Source organism: Schistocerca serialis, chromosome 2 (genome assembly GCF_023864345.2).
Source record: "Schistocerca serialis cubense isolate TAMUIC-IGC-003099 chromosome 2, iqSchSeri2.2, whole genome shotgun sequence".
Taxonomy (NCBI): domain Eukaryota; kingdom Metazoa; phylum Arthropoda; class Insecta; order Orthoptera; family Acrididae; genus Schistocerca; species Schistocerca serialis.
The window spans coordinates 148,242,349-148,264,907 of NC_064639.1; the positions used below are offsets into that span (position 1 = coordinate 148,242,349).

The 22,559-nt window shown below is 39.3% G+C and overlaps 1 protein-coding gene across 6 annotated transcripts in view; it reads left to right on the top strand.

Moving 5' to 3' along the window:
• The window catches only part of LOC126456864 (protein transport protein Sec31A), a 168,228-nt gene that overhangs the window by 117,990 nt on the left and 27,679 nt on the right, over positions 1–22,559 (top strand). For 4 of the 6 annotated variants that reach the window (XM_050092680.1, XM_050092684.1, XM_050092682.1 and 1 more), the window contains exons 18-21: positions 1,905–2,289; positions 4,980–5,078; positions 16,237–16,440; positions 18,126–18,241. In XM_050092680.1, the coding sequence (XP_049948637.1) occupies positions 1,905–2,289; positions 4,980–5,078; positions 16,237–16,440; positions 18,126–18,241 (804 nt within the window). Of the gene's footprint in view, positions 1–1,904; positions 2,290–4,979; positions 5,079–16,236; positions 16,441–18,125; positions 18,242–22,188; positions 22,213–22,559 lie in introns of all 6 variants that reach the window. The other 2 variants (XM_050092683.1, XM_050092685.1) reach the window with 2 other exon arrangements.

Genomic DNA, 22,559 nt, shown 5'->3' on the forward strand with positions numbered 1-22,559 from the left:
TGTGCTGTGTCCAATCTTGCAATTTGAACATTTACAATTCTCGCAAAGATTGGCTCTGAATTGATCATTGTTTAACAGATCTTGGCTGCACTCGTCAACATTTCTTTTGGGAACGGACGCTGATAACCTCGTTGTTGTGCGCCCTAAAACACTAATCATCATCAGATTGGCGGCATAGCGGTGGCAACTAGGAAGTCTCCTTCCTATGCCAACCTTTTCATGGGTTGTTTGGAGGGGGCTTTCCTGGGATCCATAAGCCTTGAGCGTCTTGTTTGGCGTAGATACATTGATAATGTCTTTGCCATATGGACACACAGTGAGATGGACCTGCTAAAACTTTTGGCAGGCGCATATTCATTCTCCCAATAAAATTCGACATGGTCCTGTTAAGAATCCCATGCCACTTTGCTCACCAAATATATAAAATAGCTTTCGACCCCCCCTCCCCCCCCTCCCCACCAAATCTCTGCACTTTTCCTGGTCAGACCCTATCTCCTTCTGCACCCTACCCTGTGGCCCCTACCATGCTATAAGTCAGCAGATGTATCCACTTACCATCACCTATACCATCACTGTAACTGATGAAACATTTTCTATCAAAGGGAGAGCTAGCTGTGAAATGACACATTGTGTACCAGCTGTTAGGTAAGAGCTGTTAGACCTTTTACTTGGTATGACTACTACCAAGTTATCATTTAGGATTAATGGGTGTGGACAGTGTGTGTGTATTGGCAAACACAATATCCTGTTGCAGAGCACACTCTACAACATGACAGTAATGACCTTGGTGCCTGTCCCATCACAGCGTGCCATCTGGATTTTGCCCCCTGACAGCAGTTTCTAAGAACTCTGCAGGTGGCAACTGGCATTACACGGTGTCTTTCATTGTCGCCACCCACCTCGCCATAACCTTACGTTAATTTCTTTGGTTTCAGCATTTCTTTTCCTTAAATATTCCTTTCTTCACTCTCCTCCTAGTTTTCTATGAAATTAATTTTCTGACTTGTCTTATCTCCCCCCCCCCCCTCCCCAACCTTCAACTGTCTCTACCATATATAGTACACTTAACTTTCCACCCTTATTAACTCTTGCAAAATGTTTTGCAGTAATCTTTATCTTGTTTATTATTCTATCTTCCACTTCTAAGCTCTCTGGTATTCAAATCTTGTCTGATGAAGTTCCCAACAGTCAATCTTTCCTTCTCATTCCATCTGTTAAGTCTCCCCTGACCCAAGGTTCTGGGTGACTTTTCCCTGACTCTCCCCATTTGCTAAACCTGGCCAGTCCTTTTCCTTCATCTGTCTTCCTTTCTCTTAAACCCTTCTGCCAGGAGGAGGAGCCACTGGTTCTGAAAGATTGCACACTACCTTAACTTTTGTGTGCGTTTTGTTGGGCCGCTCCTTGGTGAGGAAGTTTTTTGGTTATCCACTTATATTATAAAAATAAGTAGATACATTTTTATTTCTGTTTGTCAAAGAGGTACTTCCTGTAACCAACTGATACTGGACCAATGTGGTTTCTTCTTGAAATGGCGTATTTCACGTAGTATATGGTTACTTCTGTTCATGACACACAGCAGATGAGTGTCAGTTCTTAAGCGACTTGCTTGAAATAGGCATTTAATATTACAGAAATTTTAAGGTTTAGTGCTACAAACTATAGATGGAGACAGCTTTTAACAAAAAAATGATACATGGTATCATTATTCAGTGACTTCTGACATTCAGCCTTAACGTAGCAGTCAAACAATCAGAGTTCACATCGTTATTCGTACCAATCAAATCCTTACTGGGTCCCAGAGATGATGCTCATCAGTTTTAAAAGTAACTTACATAAGCTTAAATTGACTTTTTGTAACCAACTTAAAAGTAGTAAACACGTTTTTCTTTCTCTTTCTCCAACAGTTACAACAACAACAACAACCACAACAGCATCAGCAACAACTTGGCAGCGCACCTTCATATCTGGGAACCCCTGTTCAGCAGATACCCCAGCAGTCCTATAACAGCCCTCAGGCCCAGGCATATACACCCACTGCTCCTGTACCTCCTGTTCGATCTTTCACTCCAACTGTGCAACAGCAGCAGCAGCAACTTGTTCCACCAATACAATCCTCTTATCTGCCTGGACAACACCAGTCACCTTCTGCAACTTCACCATACAACACTGCAGGACCAGTCATGACACAGCAGCATTATGGGCCTCCAAAAACATTCTCACCAGCTCCACCTGTTGCTCCTGTTCCACCTGTGCCTGTTCAGCAGTCACCACCAGTGGCAGCTGTTCAAGGTAAGTAACATCCGCTGTCAAAGGCAAGTGATGTAATGTGTCAGAAAAATCAAATATGTGTGTAACATAAGAAGTAGATTCCATAAGTTTCCAGCATGACCTTGAATGAATATGAGCTCGAAGGTTAAAATTCCTTGAAGGGCTGCTTGCGACATCTGCAAGTAGATGCGCACATGAATTGTAGCCTGGTACTTGCCTCAGCTGAATGAGGATACTCGTTAGAGTAAAACATTACGAGCTGCAGTGGAAAAAATAGAGTACCATGCAGCGATGAAGTTCCTGACAAAAGAAGGGTTACATTAGTGAAATGAAATGAAAGTCCATTTGGGTGTTGTTAATGATGATGCTTCTACTTCATACTCCACAGTGAAGGAATGGTCTAAACAGTTTTATCTAGGCAGAGAGAAAATTGTTGTTGATCCACGTGTTGGTCAACCTGTTCAGGCGGTGACTGAGGAAACCCTTGCTGTTGTTAAAAGTGAAGTTGTGAGTGACAGGCAGTTGAAACTTGAGGAAATTCCAGCACTGTTAAGGTTATCTAAAATAACTGTTTTCTGGATAATGAATGATCATTTGCACTTGAAAAATGTCAGTGCAAGATGGGTGCACAGACGTCTCTATGCAGTGCAGAAGGAGTAGTGTGTGACTTGTTGCACCAAGTTTTTGGAGCTGTACTGTGGCAACTAGAAAGAAGTACTGGAATCCATTGCTATAGGGAGGAAAGTATAGTTCTTTATGATGATCCTCTGTCGTAAAGAAAATCGCTTGAATGGCGCAAACCAAGTGAAGCTCCACCAAGAAAGGCACAGGTCACTCAGTCCACAAAGGAGGTCACGACAACAATCTTCTGTGGTTACAGAGGAATTATCATAGTTCTTTTCAAAGAAAGGAATATCATTGTGAATGCACAATACTATGCTTCACTTCTGCACAAATCATGTGACTCCATCAAACTAAAGAGGCGAAGAAGTTTGTCACATGGTGTTTGTCTTCCCCACAACAATGTGCTAGTGAAAATGGTGGCAGCTGTGTAGTCTGCAGTAAAGTAATGTGGCTTCCAGGAGATTGACCACCTACTCTGTAGTCCAGATCTAGCCCTAAGTGACTACTATCTCATCTCCAAATTTCGCAGAAGGAAATTTGGTGATGACGAAGACGATGATGACGATGATAATGATAATGTGGTGGTGGTGGTGGTGGTGGTGGTGTAGTGAAAGCTGCTGTAATGGACATTTTGCAGATAAAGAATCAGATTACTTTTTGAAAGGCATAGAGTTGTTAATTCACAGATGTGAAAATTGTATTGGAATGAAGGTTGTTTACATTGAAAAATAACATTATTGTTTTGTTTTTACAACTTTAAAAATGTAGTCAGGCCAGAAACTTTTTTAACCTAGCTCGTAGACAAATAATCCATGCACAACATTCAAAGTGAAAATCAAGCAAGAAATGTCAGTGTACAATACAATGCTTACATCAAAGTAGATAAGCATCCAACAGCTTAGTCCTATGATAAGATTGTCAAAGTAGTTACACCATATGGAAAGCAAGAGTCTAGTGGCTAGCAGTGCTGTGAAGTGTGCAAGATAAGTTAATAGCCAATGGGTGGCAGAAACAGTTGCACTTTACTTACTTTACACAAGATGAAAACTTTGTAGGATTTCATGTTAAATCAGTAAGCAAATTTTGATGTTCAAATCCATGAAATTCCCATTCATTAAAACTTTACTAAGCACATATAAGTTTAAAGCATATTGCATAACTCTCTTCAATTATATCCATGGAAAGTACCAAAGCTTCATCCAAAGAGATAAATGTTTGATGATGATTGTTCAGGTAATCTGATTTCCTGTTACAGTTTCTAAGCAGAAATATACTTTTCTTAAGCTTCCTTTTTAACATGTCATTAATTATGCTATAGGAGTCATACTGTGGTAATTTACTCCCTCCACTGTGTTAACTGAATTGAGAAGTTCGGTATTATTAAGTATTAGGAGATATGAGACAGTGCTCTCATGACGCAAGTTCTGTAACTAATTACTCAAGGCAACTTTCAGAAAAGACATTCCAAACAGTGTCTCATGAATGTCTGTCCCATGAATCCTATTTTAATCATGTGAGCCTCAAAGTCTATAGGTGGTGAGCAGAAATACCACATAAACATTTTTTCTTTCTGATCTGCAAGACCAGTGTTCTCTGTGATTAATACAGTTTCATGTCTGCAAAACACTAGACTTGAATGAGAAGAAATAAATATAATGGCTGAAAAAGTACTTTCGATATGATTCTCAAGTTTTTCAGAGCATGTATATCATACAGTGAGTTCTTGGAGGAATAACCAGATTATTGCTGTAAACATGCACAATATTTCAACAACAGACTTGCTAGTCATAATCGGGTCTTTCGTCAAAATACTGTGCGCGTGTGCCATGACAATTGAGCCATTTGCCTAATAACTCTTTGTACAGATTTTTTATGCTCTATTTTTGTTACTGTGGACTGTTATTTTGTTCAACTTAACTTGCTTGGCATTTTTATCATAGAAAACCCATTAGCCTCTTTGTGCTACTTGGGAATTGATACATCCAGAATTGTTTAATATTTGCTGTTAGCATCTATAAACACTGCTAAACTATTATGAGCTCATGCATAATTGTATCAGTATGGTAATATAATCTCATGGCTTTTAGGTTCAGTTAGATCATACCCTTCAGCTGATCCCAGTTTTTGCCAGAAGCTTTCGGAATCGCCTCATATGGCTGATAGGGTCAACAGCTGTGCAAGGTGGAGTAAGTAACGCTCCACAATGCGGTACATTTGCTGTTGTAATTTCTGGTAGAAGTTGTAGTTTCTGGTACAAGTAGTAGTTGACTGTAGTGTGCAAGAGTGATATGCACATGTAGATTTACTTTTATTCATAAGTTAGATAGTGTCATTTGAAAAATTAGTTCTCTCTCTCTCTCTCTCTCTCTCTCTCTCTCTCTCTCTCTCTCTCTCTCTCAGGAAGGATATTACCCCATTGGACATGTTAATTTTACAGGTGAGTACAGTTGTTGTAGTGCTATTTTGGGCGTGTCAATTTTTTTTTCATTTACACAAATGTTTGTGTGTATGAGTGTTAATTCTCAGGCACAGCTGGGCTCTAAGTGCTGTAAACTCAGTTAAAAATTGAATGTTGCTATGAGAGATTACTATCTCAAACCCGATATAATGCTTCATGTGAAAAAACTTTTTGGATAAAGGAGACCAGTCACTGAATAAGTGAATAAGTGTTGAATCACTGACAGGCATACATAAAAGAAAATGAAAACTTTAACCATGGAAAGCCGAGGATGGAATAACAACAGTATTATAAAAAAGATTGCTACCCAGCACATAGAAGAGGTATTGAGTTGCAGACAGGCACAAGGAACATATGTTGCTTCAGTGTTTAGTAGTCTCTTCAGTGTGCCTGTCTTTGACTCAATACCCTGTCAGTGTGGTGAGCAGCAATCTATTCTTTTAATAATAGGGTCAATTGTCCACAGTAACTGGGAACTCAAAAAACTTGGATAATCGAATTTCATGGATAATCTGCAGTTGAAGTACACAGTAATGTGTTAGTTGTTCAAGCACAAAAATTAACTACAGTGTCATAATAAAAACCACTTAACCAATATTTGTAATAAATTCTACTTAAGTTGTCATAGTCCATGTGAAAATGCAGTACTTACAAAGAATATAGTACAATCCAATTTCACATTGAATTGATTTATGTCTCAGTGACGAAGCTTGTCTTTCGCATATCACATTATGAATTTTAGACATCACCAACTTGCCAGAAAGGGAGTCCAGTTACCCTTCGGCTCATTGAAGTGCTGATATATGGCCCATTACTGTTTGTGGAATTAGAGGAATGTTACCATCTTCATCAGTGTTGTTCACCACCTCAGATTTCTCTTGTACTCGCCGAACAGTAGCACTGTCACTCAACATTTGATGAGGTGGCTCTGTGTACTTGATATCAACCCATTCACAAATAATTTCTTTGTCAACAGTTTAATATCCTGGAGTACTTTCAAAAACAGCAGCTAACAGTGCTAATGAACAGTCTTGGTTGTCATCAGAATTACAGATTATATCAATTTTAGGGTTAATGTGTTTCCATGACTTGGCTGTGGTTGACTGTTTTACCCTACTTTTGACACTGTGAATTGGGTCTAACACAGTTAATTGTTTCCAAAATGTTTAAAGATTGCTGCCTTCATTGAAAAGTTTTTGTAGAGATTTCCTTTATAAATTTTCTTCACGGCAGCAATGACAATCTGATCCTTTGGCTGGAATGAAGCTGTCACATTAGGGGATAAATATTTTGCAAGTTCCATTCCAACAATCAAGTTAAGAACATTTTTGGTCATATGCATTGATGCATTGATCCAGTAACTATACAACTCTTGTAAGTAGGCCCTTCGACATTAAATGTTCTCACACCTGAGACACAAAGCAAGCCTTGTTTGAAATACTGTGCGGTCCATCCATGTCCCTTTGTGGCGGAAATAATAGACAGCTGAATTGTGTGCTTCTTTTCCATTGAAATAGTTTGTTTCTTTTAGTGTTAGCTATTAAACCAAGCTTAACTTACAACACGGGTAACCTTTCCTAGCTTAATTCATAACTAGGCACACAATTCTCTGTCTCGGAAGCTAAATTCTTTGTTGATAGATCCTTCCAACACAATCCGGTTTCATCCTCTGTATATTTGCTCTAGCTTTAAATTTTCTCATACAATAAACATGGAAATCATTAAAAAATTCAGAAGCAGCCGTATTATCCCCACTTAACTTTTCTCATTGGATGACAGTCTTCCAAATACCTTGATGCTCTTTAAATTTTGTTAACCAGCTGGAAGATGCGTTAAAAACTCCTCAGTCCACAAGGTTTTGAAGAACAATTGGACCTGTTTACCACATATTGGGACAGATGCTTGTGTGCTCTTTGCTCTTCACTGTTGAAACCATTCCAACATTGCTTTGTCGTGTTCTGCTTACGTAGATATTTTCAGACGAACTATGAGATGCAACAGAACTGCTAGCAAATGAGCTAGTTTGTCTTTGTTTTTCCTGCTATCACATGTTGTAGTTTCACCTACACTGTAAATCAATACCAGATTTCATGTACCAATACTGCCTCTCTCAGTTTGTATATTATTTCCAGTTTCTGCTATATCGCTAACAAAACACATTTTTGTATTACAAACATTGTTTGGCACAAACAGAAACCTGCGACTATCTTCTGCAACAATGACAGTTCAGTGCTTACAGTGTTCGGGCAGCACATTCTTTGCTACATTTGTGTTGTAATGTGACATTATTGCTCACCCATGACCACTTCTGAATTAAAGAAAAATTTTCCGCAAATCAGACATTTGCGCACAGATAATAAAGAGTTTACAGTATTGAAGTTTCCGTGCATCACACATAATCTTTGAATGCATGGCGTTGGAGAGTAAAAGATACAGACTCTTCGGGACAACTACATCTGAAGAAATTGTGTCTAACAAAAACTGGTAGAGGGACTCCATGCACCAATTAAGGGCACTGGTTGGCTTTACTAGATGTACAGGGAGCGATACCGCACAATAAACCTAGTTTCAGTGCGGGCAGTGGCAGCTCAGACCTAAGCTGTTTTACCTCTCCTGTTAAATCAATCAATCAATCAAAAGTTTCCGTTCTCTTTTATGTATGCCTCTCAGTGACTCATTCGCCTGCTATTCGGTGAGTGGGTCTCCTTTACTTCTGAATTATTTTCATTCCACCAGAACTTCCTGTACTTTATTGATGTGAAAATGTCACTTTCAAAATTCACAGTATAAGACAAAAACTTAATGACAAGGTACCTCAAAAAAGTTAGGCATATTGACTGATATTTAGAAGGGTGGACAAAAATATGAAAACTCTGTGAGTAGTGCATGCTTGAACATGAATGCAGATCCTATCCAAACACGCAGGTTGTCCTGTTGTATTTGTCCACTTTTCTGTGTAGTTGAGTGAGCGTTATGTTGGAGCTCAGTGCATCCCAAGGTGGGAAAATTGTTGGTGCTTATATGGTGGGTGTTTCCATAATGATGGTTGCTTGAAGTATTTGATGTTTCAGAAGGCACCGTATTGAAGATTTATACAGAGTACAGGAAATTTGCTAAAACATCATTCACTAAGTCACAACGTGTACAAAGGTGTGTATCGAGTAGAGTTGTAAAACTATTGTAGGTCACCATAGACTGTCATAAGTAAGTGTAAATGTAGTTTTCCTAGTAGCTTTGGTCAATTAAGATTACCTGCTTACATGTACGTTCGGTGTGTGGTGTGCCTGAGGTGCCCGCTAAACCCGCTGGGCAGAACAGGTAGTTAGGATTGTGGAAAGGGCCAAATAAGGTTGGGGTCAGTTTCACCTTCTAATTGTAATTTATCGTAATTTAATAACACTTTTACAACGAAAGTGGCTCATAACCGGACCTTTACCGAATGCAACTCTTTCACGGCTGAAGGCCTCCAAACAGGAAATCTTAACAAATCAACAAGATAAAATTCCAATTAAGACAAAAAAAAAAAAACATCACAGCAAAGTAGATAGAACAAACATATGCAAGGTGCAATACCAAAGGCTGAAGGCCACAATTAAGTTTTAAAATTTTAGAGTGTATTACCATAGACTTTTAAAGGCAGAAGGCCGCAATGTTTAAGCTTGAAAGATGAATTTAAGAATTAATTTTGCAAACATTTTTTAAGATAAAAGGAAATAACCATAAGCCTTAAATTTTAAGCAGCTAAAAACAGTTAATTAAACACTGGTGGCACTCGGAAGCCTCCAGGGAGGTCGGTCTACCCTCGTTCACTTAGGTGAGACAGGTGGTGAGGCCAACTACACTTGATCCGTCGGAACCCAACCATGGGACAGCCACAGACCGACCGACACAACAGCTTGGTTAATTGCACCGCATGGCAGCTAAATTTCAGCAATACAAACACTCGAGGTTGCTGACAGGAAAACCTTCCCAACAGCGAACCACCGAAACGAATCACACAACATGAATGGATGTGGCTTGGGTAGTTGAAACCACTACTCAACTTTGACATCCTGGGTCGGTGAACCACAAAGCTCGTAGCGATCGGACATCTCCACACATGCTGCGACACTGCGCAGGGCCCGGCAGCGCACCCAACCATGCAGAGCAAAAACGCCTACTGGCTAAACGACATCCCTGCACCAGGAAAGCACTGACCCAAGTTCCACAAGATGGGCCCAGAAGCGCTCGGAGAACGAGTTACACCTCGCCCGATGAGACGACTGACCTCTCAGAGCCACTACGCCGACAACATTTAAAGTAACTTGTCAAAGGAAATAACACCAACTACATACAGAACCTGAAAAACACTTCCACGAACACCTGAACGGTATCCGACAGTAACTAAGCACGCACAAAGACAAATCAGGAGTTGATGCGCACACCCCGCGCGTGCACACACGCACGCACGCACGCACACACACACACACACACACACACACACACACACACACACACACAGCTGACTCATGAATGATCGGTGAGCCAAAACGGGTCATCTGGTAGGACGACTGACCGACGATCCACCAAGACCATGGCCCACCTCGCTCAAGTGATGCATGGCGGCAATGGTCGGGCGAGCCATTTCGGCGCAGACCTCACTGCTCCAACCCGACTGCACTAGTGCCACATTGAAACTCCCTGACTGGCAGGTCCGGGGTGCACTCCAGATGCGTTCCAACTGACGGACGGACCCGATGTTGATATCCGAACTGGCTTACAACAGACAACGACCGGAAAGGAATAGCAGTCGAGCAAAGATACGAGGTGCATTCAAGTTCTAAGGCCTCCGATTTTTTTTCTAATTAACTACTCACCCGTAATCGATGAAACTGGCGTTACTTCTCGACGTAATCGCCCTGCAGACGTACACATTTTTCACAACGCTGATGCCATGATTCCATGGCAGCGGCGAAGGCTTCTTTAGGAGTCTGTTTTGACCGCTGGAAAATCACTGAGGCAATAGCAGCACGGCTGGTGAATGTGCGGCCACGGAGAGTGTCTTTCATTGTTGGAAAAAGCCAAAAGTCACTAGGAGCCAGGTCAGGTGAGTAGGGAGCATGAGGAATCACTTCAAAGTTGTTATCACGAAGAAACTGTTGCGTAACGTTAGCTTGATGTGCGAGTTCGTTGTCTTGGTGAAACAGCACACGCGCAGCCCTTCCCGGACGTTTTTGTTGCAGTGCAGGAAGGAATTTGTTCTTCAAAACATTTTCGTAGGATGCACCTGTTAACGTAGTGCCCTTTGGAATGCAATGGGTAAGGATTACGCCCTCGCTGTCCCAGAACGTGGACACCATCATTTTTTCAGCACTGGCGGTTACCCGAAATTTTTTTGGTGGCGGTGAATCTGTGTGCTTCCATTGAGCTGACTGGCGCTTTGTTTCTGGATTGAAAAATGGCATCCACGTCTCATCCATTGTCACAACCGATGAAAAGAAAGTCCCATTCATGCTGTTGTTGCGCGTCAACATTGCTTGGCAACATGCCACACGGGCAGCCAAGTGGTCCTCCATCAGCATTCGTGGCACCCACCTGGATGAAACTTTTTGCATTTTCAGGTCGTCAAGCAGGATTGTGTGCACAGAACCCACAGAAATGCCAACTATGGAGGCGATCTGTTCAACAGTCATTCGGCGATCCCCCAAAACAATTCTCTCCACTTTCTCGATCATGTCGTCAGACTGGCTTGTGCGAGCCCGAGGTTGTTTCGGTTTGTTGTCACATGATGTTCTGCCTTCATTAAACTGTCGCACCCACGAACACATCCATAACTCCATCACCACGTCTCCTTCAACTGTCGATGAATTTCAATTGGTTTCACACCACGCAAATTCAGAAAACGAATGATTGCACGCTGTTCAAGTAAGGAAGAAGTCTCCATTTTAAGTATTTAAGACAGTTCTCATTCTCGCCGCTGGCGGTAAAATTCCATCTGCCATACGGTGCTGCCATCTCTGGGACGTATTGACAATGAACGCGGCCTCATTTTAAAACAATGCGCATATTTCTATCTCTTTCAAGTCCGGAGAAAAAAAATCGGAGGCCTTAGAACTTGAATGCACCTCGTACTGTGAAAGGGAATATATCGATATGCACTGCTAACGCCGCTCACGGTCAGGCAAAGCAGCAACTCAGTGATAGTAGTAATTTAATATGTTAAAAACAGGGTGTAAAATACATGATGGCAGGAACACGAGCCACGCACGGCTCACTGCCTATCGGGCATTACTTTGTAATGATCGCTTTCTTTACATTTGTGATCAGAGTCCTACTAGATTCCCTTAAAAACTGGAAGTGATAAACCATCTAGAAACTGAATGTGGATATATAAAAGCCCGCATAACCTGCCGAACATTTTTATTTTACGTAGTTATCCCCCTGTCTGATACTCAAAAATAAATAATTTTTATAGCAAAACTGAACTAGTCAGTGTTAAATTAGCTTTTATTTGAAACTTCTTGATTTTTAACACGAAATAGAAGTATTTTATAGTAATAAAGAAAACAAATACAGGTTTATAGTATAATGCTCTCTCTCTCTCTCTCTCTCTCTCTCTCTCTCTCTCTCTCTCTCTCTCTCCCCCTCTCTCTCTCTCCCCCTCTCTCCCTCTCTCCCTATTCGTTTAGTCGGTTCCGACTCTTCGTGACCCCATGAACCAAATCGCGCCACTTTTTCCTGTCTTGCACTTTCTCCCGTAGACCTTCCAGGCTGGAACACATTGCTTCTGTGATGCCATCGATCCATCTCATCCTCTGACGTCCTCTTCTTCTAGTTCCTTCAATCTTCCCCAGCATTAATGTTTTTTCCAGCGAGGCATGCCTTCGCATTGTGTGTCCAAAGTAGGTCAGCTTTTGTTTTAAGATTAGACCTTCCAGGGAGAAGTCTGGTTTAATTTGCTCCAATATTGATCTGTTGGTTCTCTTTGCAGTCCATGGAACTTTAAGAAGTTTCCTCCAACACCACAATTCGAAGGAGTCAATTCTTCGCCGTTCAGCCTTTCTAATGGTCCAGGTCTCTCATCCATACATCACAACTGGAAAGACCATAGCCCTCACAATACGGATCTTTGTTGCTAGTGTTATATCTCTGGACCTTATAACCTTGTCAAGGTTTGACATCGCCTGTCTACCGAGCAACAGGCATCTCTGGATTTCATGGCTGCAGTCACCGTCAGCAGAGATCTAGGAACCGAGATAACTGAATGTGGTCACTACCTCCATGGTTTCTCCTGCTATATCCCACAAATTGGTAGGTGTAGTTGCCATAATTTTCGTTTTCTTCACATTCAGCATAAGACCAGCCTTTTCACTTTCGTCTTTCACCTTCAGTAAGTGTGTTCTCAATTCTTCTTCACTTTCTGCCAACAGGATCGTATCATCCGCGTACCTGAGGCTGTTTACATTTATTCCAGCTATTTTAATTCTTGTTTCTCCTTCATCTAGCCTCGCATTCCTCATGACATGTTCTGCATACAGATTGAATAAGTACGGTGACAGTATGCAGCCTTGCCGGAACCCTTTCTGAATCTTTATCCATTTCGTTGTTCCATACATAATTTTCACCGTGGCTTCTTGGTCAAGGTATAAACTCCGTATCAGATGAATGAGGTGATCTGGTAAACCCATGTTTTTCAGTCCGTTCCATAATTTGTTGTGATTGACGCAGTCAAAGGCTTTGGCGTAGTCAATAAAGCAGAGGTACACATCTTTCTGGAATTCTCTCGCTTTTTCCATAATCCACCGAATGTTAGCAATTTGATCTCTAGTTCCTCTTCCTTTCCTAAATCCAGCTTGTTCTTCTGGCAGCTCTCGATCTAGATATTGGTGAAGTCTATTTTGTAAGATTTTCAACATAACTTTGCTAGCATGTGAAATAAGTGCGATTGTTCGGTAATCTGAGCATTCTTTAGAACTTTTCTTCTTTGGAATGGGGATGAATACTGATCTTTTCCAGTCTTCTGGCCACTGCTGTGTGATCCATATTTTTGGCATATTGAGTGCAGCACTTTCACTGCATCCTTTCCAGTGACTTTAAACAATTCTGCTGGTATTTCATCATGTCCACTAGTTTTGTTATCAGCCATATTTTCAAGGGCCCACTGGATTTCGCTCTCCAAAATATCTGGCTCTAGTTCTAAATTAACATTAACATCAGCAGTAGGAGCCCTGTCATGATGCAGTTCTTTCTTGTATAGGTCTTCTACATATTCTGTCCATCTTTCCATAACATCCTCTGCTTCACTCAGATCTTTCCCATTTCTATCTTTTATCATTCCAATTTTTGCCTGGAATTTTCCTTTAATTTCTCTAATTTTCTTATAAAGATCTCTTGTCTTCCCCATTACATTACTATCTTCAACTTCCTTGCACTGTTCATTAAAGAATATATTTTTATCTCTTCTAGCTAATTTCTGAAAATCTTTATTTAATTCAAACATAACTAGAAAAGGCAATTTACTCAACAGAAAGGTTAAATGAAAAACTGGAAAATGAAAATGTATCAAACCTCTCTTCCTTTGTTGAACTTATATAAAACACATTTCTGTTATTCATAAACAACTTTCACGTTTATCAAAAATGATAGGAAACTCTTGCCTTTGATCAAGATGATGAATGTTCTCTTGAGTGCAAAATAATAATAATAATAATAACAACAATAGTAATGTATTTTTTAAGTGTATGCATGTAAACTGCACTTGCATCAAAAGTAATTGCTTTGGTTACATAAAAGTGCAGAAGTTACTCAATCAACTACGTTTTATTTCTTATAACATGCAATTTATATTTTGTAAGGATATAAAATACACAATGGACGAACACTGAATGGTGTGCGGTTCTAGTTGTGTGCAAAACACACAACCAAACAAACAAAAGACAAAGAGAAGTCATTGGCTCCCAGTTTCTCTCTTATACATCACTTACGTTTCTTTCCCTACCAATGCTAGTGTCAATCCTACCGTTTGCTATGTCATGTATGTAGTGTACCAAAACTGTCAAACCGTAGTTTTGGTAGAATGCAACTCTACTCTTAAATGATCGAGATGGTCATTGAATAGGATTGCAACAAAAAATAAAAGAACAACTGCAGAAATCACCGCAGAACTGAACACTGTGCTCTTGAACCCTGCCAGCACCAAAACAATGTGAAGAGAGCTCCATAAGTAGGGTGAGGCTGGTATTCCAAAACCACTCATCAGTGGTGCAAATTCCCCTAACAGGAAACATGTTGCCGAAGTCATAAGTCCATGGAACAATGGAAGAAAGTAAATCTGTTGTGAGGATGAGAGAAGTTGGAATTGATGTTTTACCCCCTCAGGTGTCCTTCTCAGCTTGTGGTCAGAGTGACCCGTTGCTCCTTTCCAGCCTCTCCCAGCGTGTCCCTTTAGTCTCACTGAGGAAAGAAGTAACTATTACAAAAGCTAGGCGTAGGTGCTGCCTACTTTTGTATGTTTCTATTGGCTTATTATAAGAACTGTTGAACAAAGATCTTAACTATTACAACTGACACAAGCTGCTAAGGTACTGGTTGCTGAGCACTGCCTCATTTGTGAGCAGGAAATGAAATATGATAGTACAAGCAGGCACCAGGCTTAAAAGATAATCCGTTAGGAGATGTTCAACATTAGTGTGTCCGATTATTTGATCAGTGGCAGTGAGGGCTTTTGTTTAAGTAAATTGTGAGATCTGTGTTTCGGTTTTCTTGGACATCAACAGAAATTTTACAAATTTGATAGGAGGTCCACCTCAGTGCGAGATGCATAATGGAAAATCATTGTTGACATTACTTTACAGTCCTTAAAAGGTAACATATGACTTGTCGGCATTTCCAGTTCATCTGGAATACAGATAGTGAGCATATGAAAACTGTTTTTGATGCAGTTGGAGAATACAGCTAGGAAAGTTATTAAGCTGTTCCAGAAATTACAATCTGAGCTTGCCTGCAAATATGAAAAGCTGGAGGTTGTGAGCTTTGTCAAAAAATCAAATGTATATCTTCCAAAGACTTTGTTTGTCATGGCATTTCCTGTCCAGTACTCTTCTTCCTCTGTGGGTTTTTTTTTTCTTCTTCTTTTTTCACTGGGATTTTTGGGCTACTTTGTTATTCTGCCTGTTGAGAAACAGTAATGTTTTTCAGTTCTATTTTGTGTGTTTATTTTCTGAAAGTTTCATATTTTGCATTACCATGTGTGTTACATGTGCACACAATTATTTTTTAAATACCATACTAAATTCTGCTGATATGCTTACATTACTCCTCATTGAGTTCTTGTGTTGCAAGTTTGTTCTTGCTTGTTCTTTTACTGCATGTGCATCTTCATCAGATCTATCGGGTGGCCAGCTTTCAACCTATTTTACAAATGCTCAATTAACCACACATTCCAGAAGTCTATTTTTCTGTGTTTTAAAACATTTGTTATTACTTTTATATACTGTAGAAATAATTTTCGCATTACCAAAAATCTGCAGCAATGTCTCCTGTGCAAGCTTATTTTGTATTCTATAGTTAAGGTTGCTTGTGAACTAAAAGTAAATTTCCAAATTGACACAGCATTAATAGTTACTTTAATAGACTGGAAATATTACTTAAATGAATGATGAAAATGCAATAGTATGTAAAATATAATTATAAAGAATAAATGTTGACATATTGTTCTCATTAAGGTTATGAACTACTGAGAAGACTTTTGTTATTGTTAGAGTCCCTCAGTGAAGAGACGTCAGGAAGACTTACTTTAAAAAAAAAAACTATGATCCTTACTGTGTCCTGGTTTTGTAAGGCTTGTCTTTTAGACTGGTAAAGATCGTAATATTTAATTAAAATAAAGCATTCTACTATATTTTCAGGTAGCAATACTGGTGCTGGAACAGGACCAAGAAATAAGCCTTATGTAATTGATCCATCCGTACAGTCTGGCAACCATGTTTCATCATATGGGATGCCAGCACCATATGGAGGTGGACAACAGGTTTATCCAGGGTCACCTGCTGCTCCTCTCACCACACAGCCGGTTGCCTCCTATCCTCAGGCAGATGTCTACAATCCTCAAGGTTACATATGTTATGTAATGGTCATGAACTGTAGGTGATTTATTTGCTGCTTATATTAAAGCAAACTTTCAGAAAGAGTAGTAGCAGTTCAAAGAGAGAGTTTGTCAGACAAATCTTTATCAGTGAGAAGTGAGTGCACTGCTATGTATTGGCACATATATGCATACACATCCATTTGTAATAGATTCCCGATAGTTGCTGTGCCGTGCTGAACACTCTGGGCTACATGAACTGCATTTCCACTATTAGAATGTAATTCTCCCTCACCCCTCCTCCTTTCCCCCCCTTTTCTCCCCAACAACTCCTGCTGCTATTTGCCTGTATAGCCACCAGTTGAAGTTCATCACATTACTTACCTATTAATTGTTACTAATTGCTTACGTGGTGTTGCCCGGTTACTTCTTTGTGTGCTCCCTTCTTGCTTCCACTTCCCCCATTCCTTTTGAAATTTCCAGCCTCCGTACTAGTGATTTTATGTGTATGTGTAGAAAGGATTTATCAGAATGTAAAGACTGGATAAATGAATTCCTGCACAAACAACTCTTTGTAGCTCTATTCTTTCTATTTCATCAAATATGAACTTAAATGTCAACAGGATTGTAACAAATTAGTCTAACTAGTGCAAAAACCACAAGTTCCATGTTAAAATTGGTTGTTCTAGACTATGTTTTCAAATTGCACTGCTCCAGGCATTCCAGAGTTATGCCAGAGCTGCTGTTGTGACTGTAGTAATAATTTTAATTTGCTTCCTAGGCACTACATAATTTGATGTCTCTGCAGCAGTGAACGTCTTGATTTTTGGATAGTTCCTTTCTCTGTTACTAAATTATGGCTGCAACAAAGCTGCGATTGTGTTGACATTAGGTACCTAGGTTAAAGTTTTATTTTGGGTAATTTTATATGTTATGAAACGTGTTCATTCAACACCAGAAAAGGAAGTTAATCCACTTACTTTGGCCCTGTTTGAACACACTTGTATTGCAATTCTAAACTAACTCACTTGTTCAACAGAGTGGTGACAGATCACAATATGATCCATGGAACATGCAGAAAACTGTCTATTTTGCCACTTATCATTAATATGCTTATTAACCCCAGGGCAACAAATGTAGATGGCAAGAGTTGGTGTGGAATCTTTGGGTATTACCTAACATTAGTCAGGCATGCAGAGCTCTGCCTAGATAAGCAGTTTAATTCTGTAGTTTTGTGCGACAGGAATTCATGAATTGAGAAAATTACCAGCAGTTTATGTACAGCGTATGCATGTTCTTAGTAAATGGGTTCGTTAAGGGGTGCTAAGTGAATGAATGTTTTAAGAAAAGTTCCATGAATAAATGAATTCAGTAACAATGTTGAGAGCTGTTGGGCATTTTTATGTCAATGGAGAGAGCAACAGGAAGGGAACTCCACAAGGAAACTGTTCCCATTATTATTTTGTGGGGGATAGTGAGGGTCACATGCAGTCTAACACGTCACAAGAGGCTGTAAAATAATAAAATATCCTCTGTGGTGAGAGGTTATCATCATTGCTTGCAGTAATGTATATTTAGCATTCACAATTTTTCAATATTAATGAAACACAACTGAGCAAATAGAAATAATTTGCTTTGCAAAACTAGATCTACTATGACAATATAAATGGTGAATGTAAGGCACTAAACACTATTCCCTTTCACCACTTACAGAGCCACCAGCTTCAAAGACAGTATTTAATCCAGTTCAGCCAATCCCTGTCCCTCCAGGTGGTGCTCCACCAGGGTGGAATGACCCACCTGTATTGAAAAACTTTGCAAAAAACCAGGTAAGTTCTGAAAAGCCTGTGTATTGAGAAAGTAAGATTCAGATCTGTTGTAAGTTATCTGGATTTAGGTTTTCTGTGGTTCTGCTTAATCACTTACAGCAAATGATGTGCTTGTTTGTTTGAGGGGGACACATCAAATTCCTATTCAGTCATTCCCCAGTCTGAGCTTGTGCTTCATCTGTAATGATCTTAATCCTGACCTTTCATTCATTCTGCCCTCTGTTTTCTCCTAGTATCTTTCCGTCTTTCAAATCCAAAGTTGAGTAGCTTTTGAGTCTTTTCACGGAATACTAAGAAAAGTTTTCCACATGTTATTTGATAATTAAAAACTAAGTAGGTATTGCTTTCTCTCTACCCCTTCTTCTTTTTTCATGCTTCTTCTCTGGGTAATAATCTAGTTCTACATAATACACCTATATTTTTAGAAAATTTAAACTTTTCTACACTAAATACAAATGTTACAATTGTTGTCTACTGTCCTATATTGCATTCTCCATTGGTTTCTCTATGAAGTTGACTAGTGCCCTTGATTATCTCTTCACCATATGTAATTTTGTTTGATATAAGTATTATAATTTCACCTTAGCCATCTGCTTATTCCTTCATCACACATGTAATAAACACATATTTATTTAACAAAGATCCTTTCAGTGACTTGCATTGTAACATTAGTGTGCTCTTATGAATTTTATTTAGCTTAAAACACATATGCTGTTAGCATTGGTTTGTCACATTGGTGACAGGACTTAAACTATGCAGAAATTATGTATGTGGGTGTTTTTGATCGGTGTGTATATCTATCAGTGGTCACTTACATATACCCATCCTATTTAGTGTTGTCATAGAGGAGTTCATAGTGGCTTTGCAATGTGTGTAGTGAAATGATTTTTTGATTTAGTTGAGCACTATGTTGGATGCTATTGAAGTGTGATGGCTCTAGTAAGACACTAGGCCAGGCACCACTGAAATGTGTTCAATAAGCATATGTGTACTTCTTAAGTAACAGATCCCAGTATATTGCCCTCAACAGTGAGTGTTCATCAAAGATATGGGTATTGTCAGGAGTGCCCCAGGGAAGTGGGGTAAGGACCACAATTTTTCTCTACATACATAAGTGATCCGATGGGCAGGGTGAGCAACAGTCTGTGGCTGTTTGCTGCTGATGCTGTGGTGTACGGGAATGTGTCATCGTTACATGACTGTAGGAGGATGCAAGATGATTTAGACAAAATTTCTGGTTGATGTGACGAATGGCAGCTAACTCAACTGCAGAAAAATGTAAGTTACTGCAGGTGAACAGGAGAAACAATCCTTTGACATTAGAATACAGCAATTAGTATTGTGCTACTTGACTCACTCACATTGATGAAATATCCAGGTGCAATGTTGCAAAGTGATATGAAATGGAATAAGCATGTAAGAGTGGTAGTAGGGAAGAGCGAATGGTTGACTTCGATTTGTTGGGAGAGTTTTAGGAAAATGTGGTTCATGTGTAAAGGAGGCCACACATCAAACATTATTGTGATTCATTCGTGAGTACTGCTTGAGTGTTTGGGATCCCGATCAGGTCAGATTAAAGGAAGACATTGAAACTATTTGTAGATGGGCTGCTAGATTCATTACTGGTAGGTTCAGTCAATATGCAGGTATTGTGGAGATGCTTCAGGAACTCTAATTGGAATCCCTGGAGGGAAAGTAACATTCTTTTCTGGTAACACTAGTGACAAAGATTAGAGGATCGCCATTTGAAGTTGGCTGCAGAGTAATTGTAGTGCAGCAAACATACATTTTGCATAAGGAAATTAGGGACTCTTATGGAAGCACATAGATAGTCCCCCCCCTCCCCCCACTGCCCTCCCCCTCACTTTATTTGGAGTGGAACAGGCGGAGCATGTATGTAAATGTATATGTAATTGTAAGCAATTGCCGTTCTTGGTTTCTTTAAATGCTGTGTGCCAGGTGGCTTGGAATGGTGTCAATAAGTTTATCCTTCTCTGGAATGAATGTACATGCATTCAAACAATAATCATAGATGTCATATGGTGATGGTGGTGACATACATATTCTGAATGTGTTTTCTCTAAGTGATAAAAGGACCATTTTCTCTGAAGGTGTTTATTCAGTTACACATAATCTGACTGATTCTTAGTTTTGCCTCTAAGTGCTTTTCATTGTTGGTTCCCATTACTTTTGTGCTATTTCCCACCAGCACACAGAAATTTACAGCAGCTGCAAACATTAAAGTTTGTTGCCATGAGGAATCTCCCACTTGAGTAATGCCAAATGTGTGGCTCTGAAACAGGACTTGAGTTGGCTGGTGCATCTCCTCATCATGGCACGTATCAGAAGCTTGCAGCCGTCTCAAACTTTTGAAGACAGTCTGTTGTTAATACTAATTAAGTCTTGGCTTCTTACTCATATCCTTCTCATGTTACCCTGCAATAACATACTATTAGAGTTTCAGTTTCATTAAGAATATATTCTTACCATTCTGGTTATCTCCATCTATACTTTGCAAGCCACCTTTCAGTGTGTGGTGGGGAGTACTTATGGTGCAGTTATGATTTATCACCTGTCTCAGTGATGAGTGGGAATGTTAACTGTTAGTGGATCTCTGGATACATTTTTTGTCATGGTCATTTTGTGAAGCAGGTAGGAAGAAATACGCTGTTTAAATCTTCTTGCAACATATGCACTTGGAATTTTAACAGTAAATCTCTCTGTGATGAACAGTGCCCCTCTTGTAGTGTCTGCCTTAGGGGTTTGATGAGCAGCTGCACCTTGCTCTCGCATTTACTAAACAAAATGTTCCAGTTTCCACGGGATCTTCTCTATATCTTGTATTAATCTGGTGTGATAAGGGTCTCAAAGTGCGTGACACTACTCAAGAATTTGTGAAACAAAGAATTTGGAAGATACCTAATTTATGTGTGAATGATTTTTCTAAGGAAATGTAAAACAGTGGGAAGTCCTGGATCGATTAACAGCAATGTGGAAAGAATAGATTGCTACTCACTACGTAGAAGAAGCGTTGAGACAGAGACAGGCAAAATGAAAAAGACTGCTAAAATATTAAACTTTCAAATGAAGTCCTTCTGAAATAGAAAACACACACACACACACACACACACACACACATTCATACAAGCCCAACGTGTACACACATGGCTACTATCTCCAGGTGCTGGATTGTCCCATAATCTGTCTGGTATCTGCTTTTGTTATAATTATTTTCATGTAGTCACTCAACTGTAAGTTTCTCCAAATGGCCACTCTCAGATAGTTTATTGTTGTTAATGTTTCCAGAGATATGTTGCCAGTAATATAGACAGACCAGAATTATTAGTTATTGTGCAACTGTCATGCAAATATCACAATTATGAAAAAGTAAGTTTTATAGGAAGGAACATCTAGAAAATGGTTACTTCTGAAAAGTTAGTATTTAGTGAGCTCCATTGACTTTAGCATCAGAAGTGAGTTATACAAAGAGTAGTGCCTGTAAAGATATTCCCATGAATGAATGTATCTGATCGCTTTATTTGTGAACTGAAGAAGGAAATGAGTGACAGTATTAGCACTGAATATATTTCACCATTTTTAAGCAGTAACTGGTAAGTTATAGATGTATATCATGGTTGTTAATCACTACCATGAAAAATAATGCAAAAAGATATATTGATTTATTTTAGAAAGTCAGTGTGATTTATGTAAGAGAATTTTGCTAAAGAAAGAAAAGTTTTTCCTTTAAATTAGTATTGAATTTCTTGTTAATCCTATTCTATTTAACAAGAAGGGAGATTATTAAGTAAATATAAAAAGCAGTAAAGTGGAAATGAGCCATGAAAGAAATGGGTTTTTGAAAACCATATTTTCAGGTGTGTTTACATTGTATTTTTTATTGATTTTATCCCAATTAATTATACTACTAACGGGTTCCTTCTTTTAAGCAAGCTTACTTTGAGGCTGTTCCGGTGAGTCAGATACATATTTTTAACATATGTCAGATATATATAACAAGCTAATACTTCATGAACTTAAGTGAAATCTGTATACAGTATTATAAGGAATTCTGAAATTCATGTTTGCCTTGTACACATCATTGTCAAGAGACAAAAAAATTTGTTAATTTTCTACAGAAACTTAAGAAACACTAATGTTATGGTATAAAGTTTTTGTCAAATGTTGGTTCATTTGTTTTATAGTTTCAGTTGTGAATGTGCCACTTATTTCTGGTTTTAAAATTTCGGAAAGCTTGTACTGTCTCCTTCAGCTCTGTAATTCTGACTGATGGATTCTTGCTTTCAAGAGTTTATCAGTT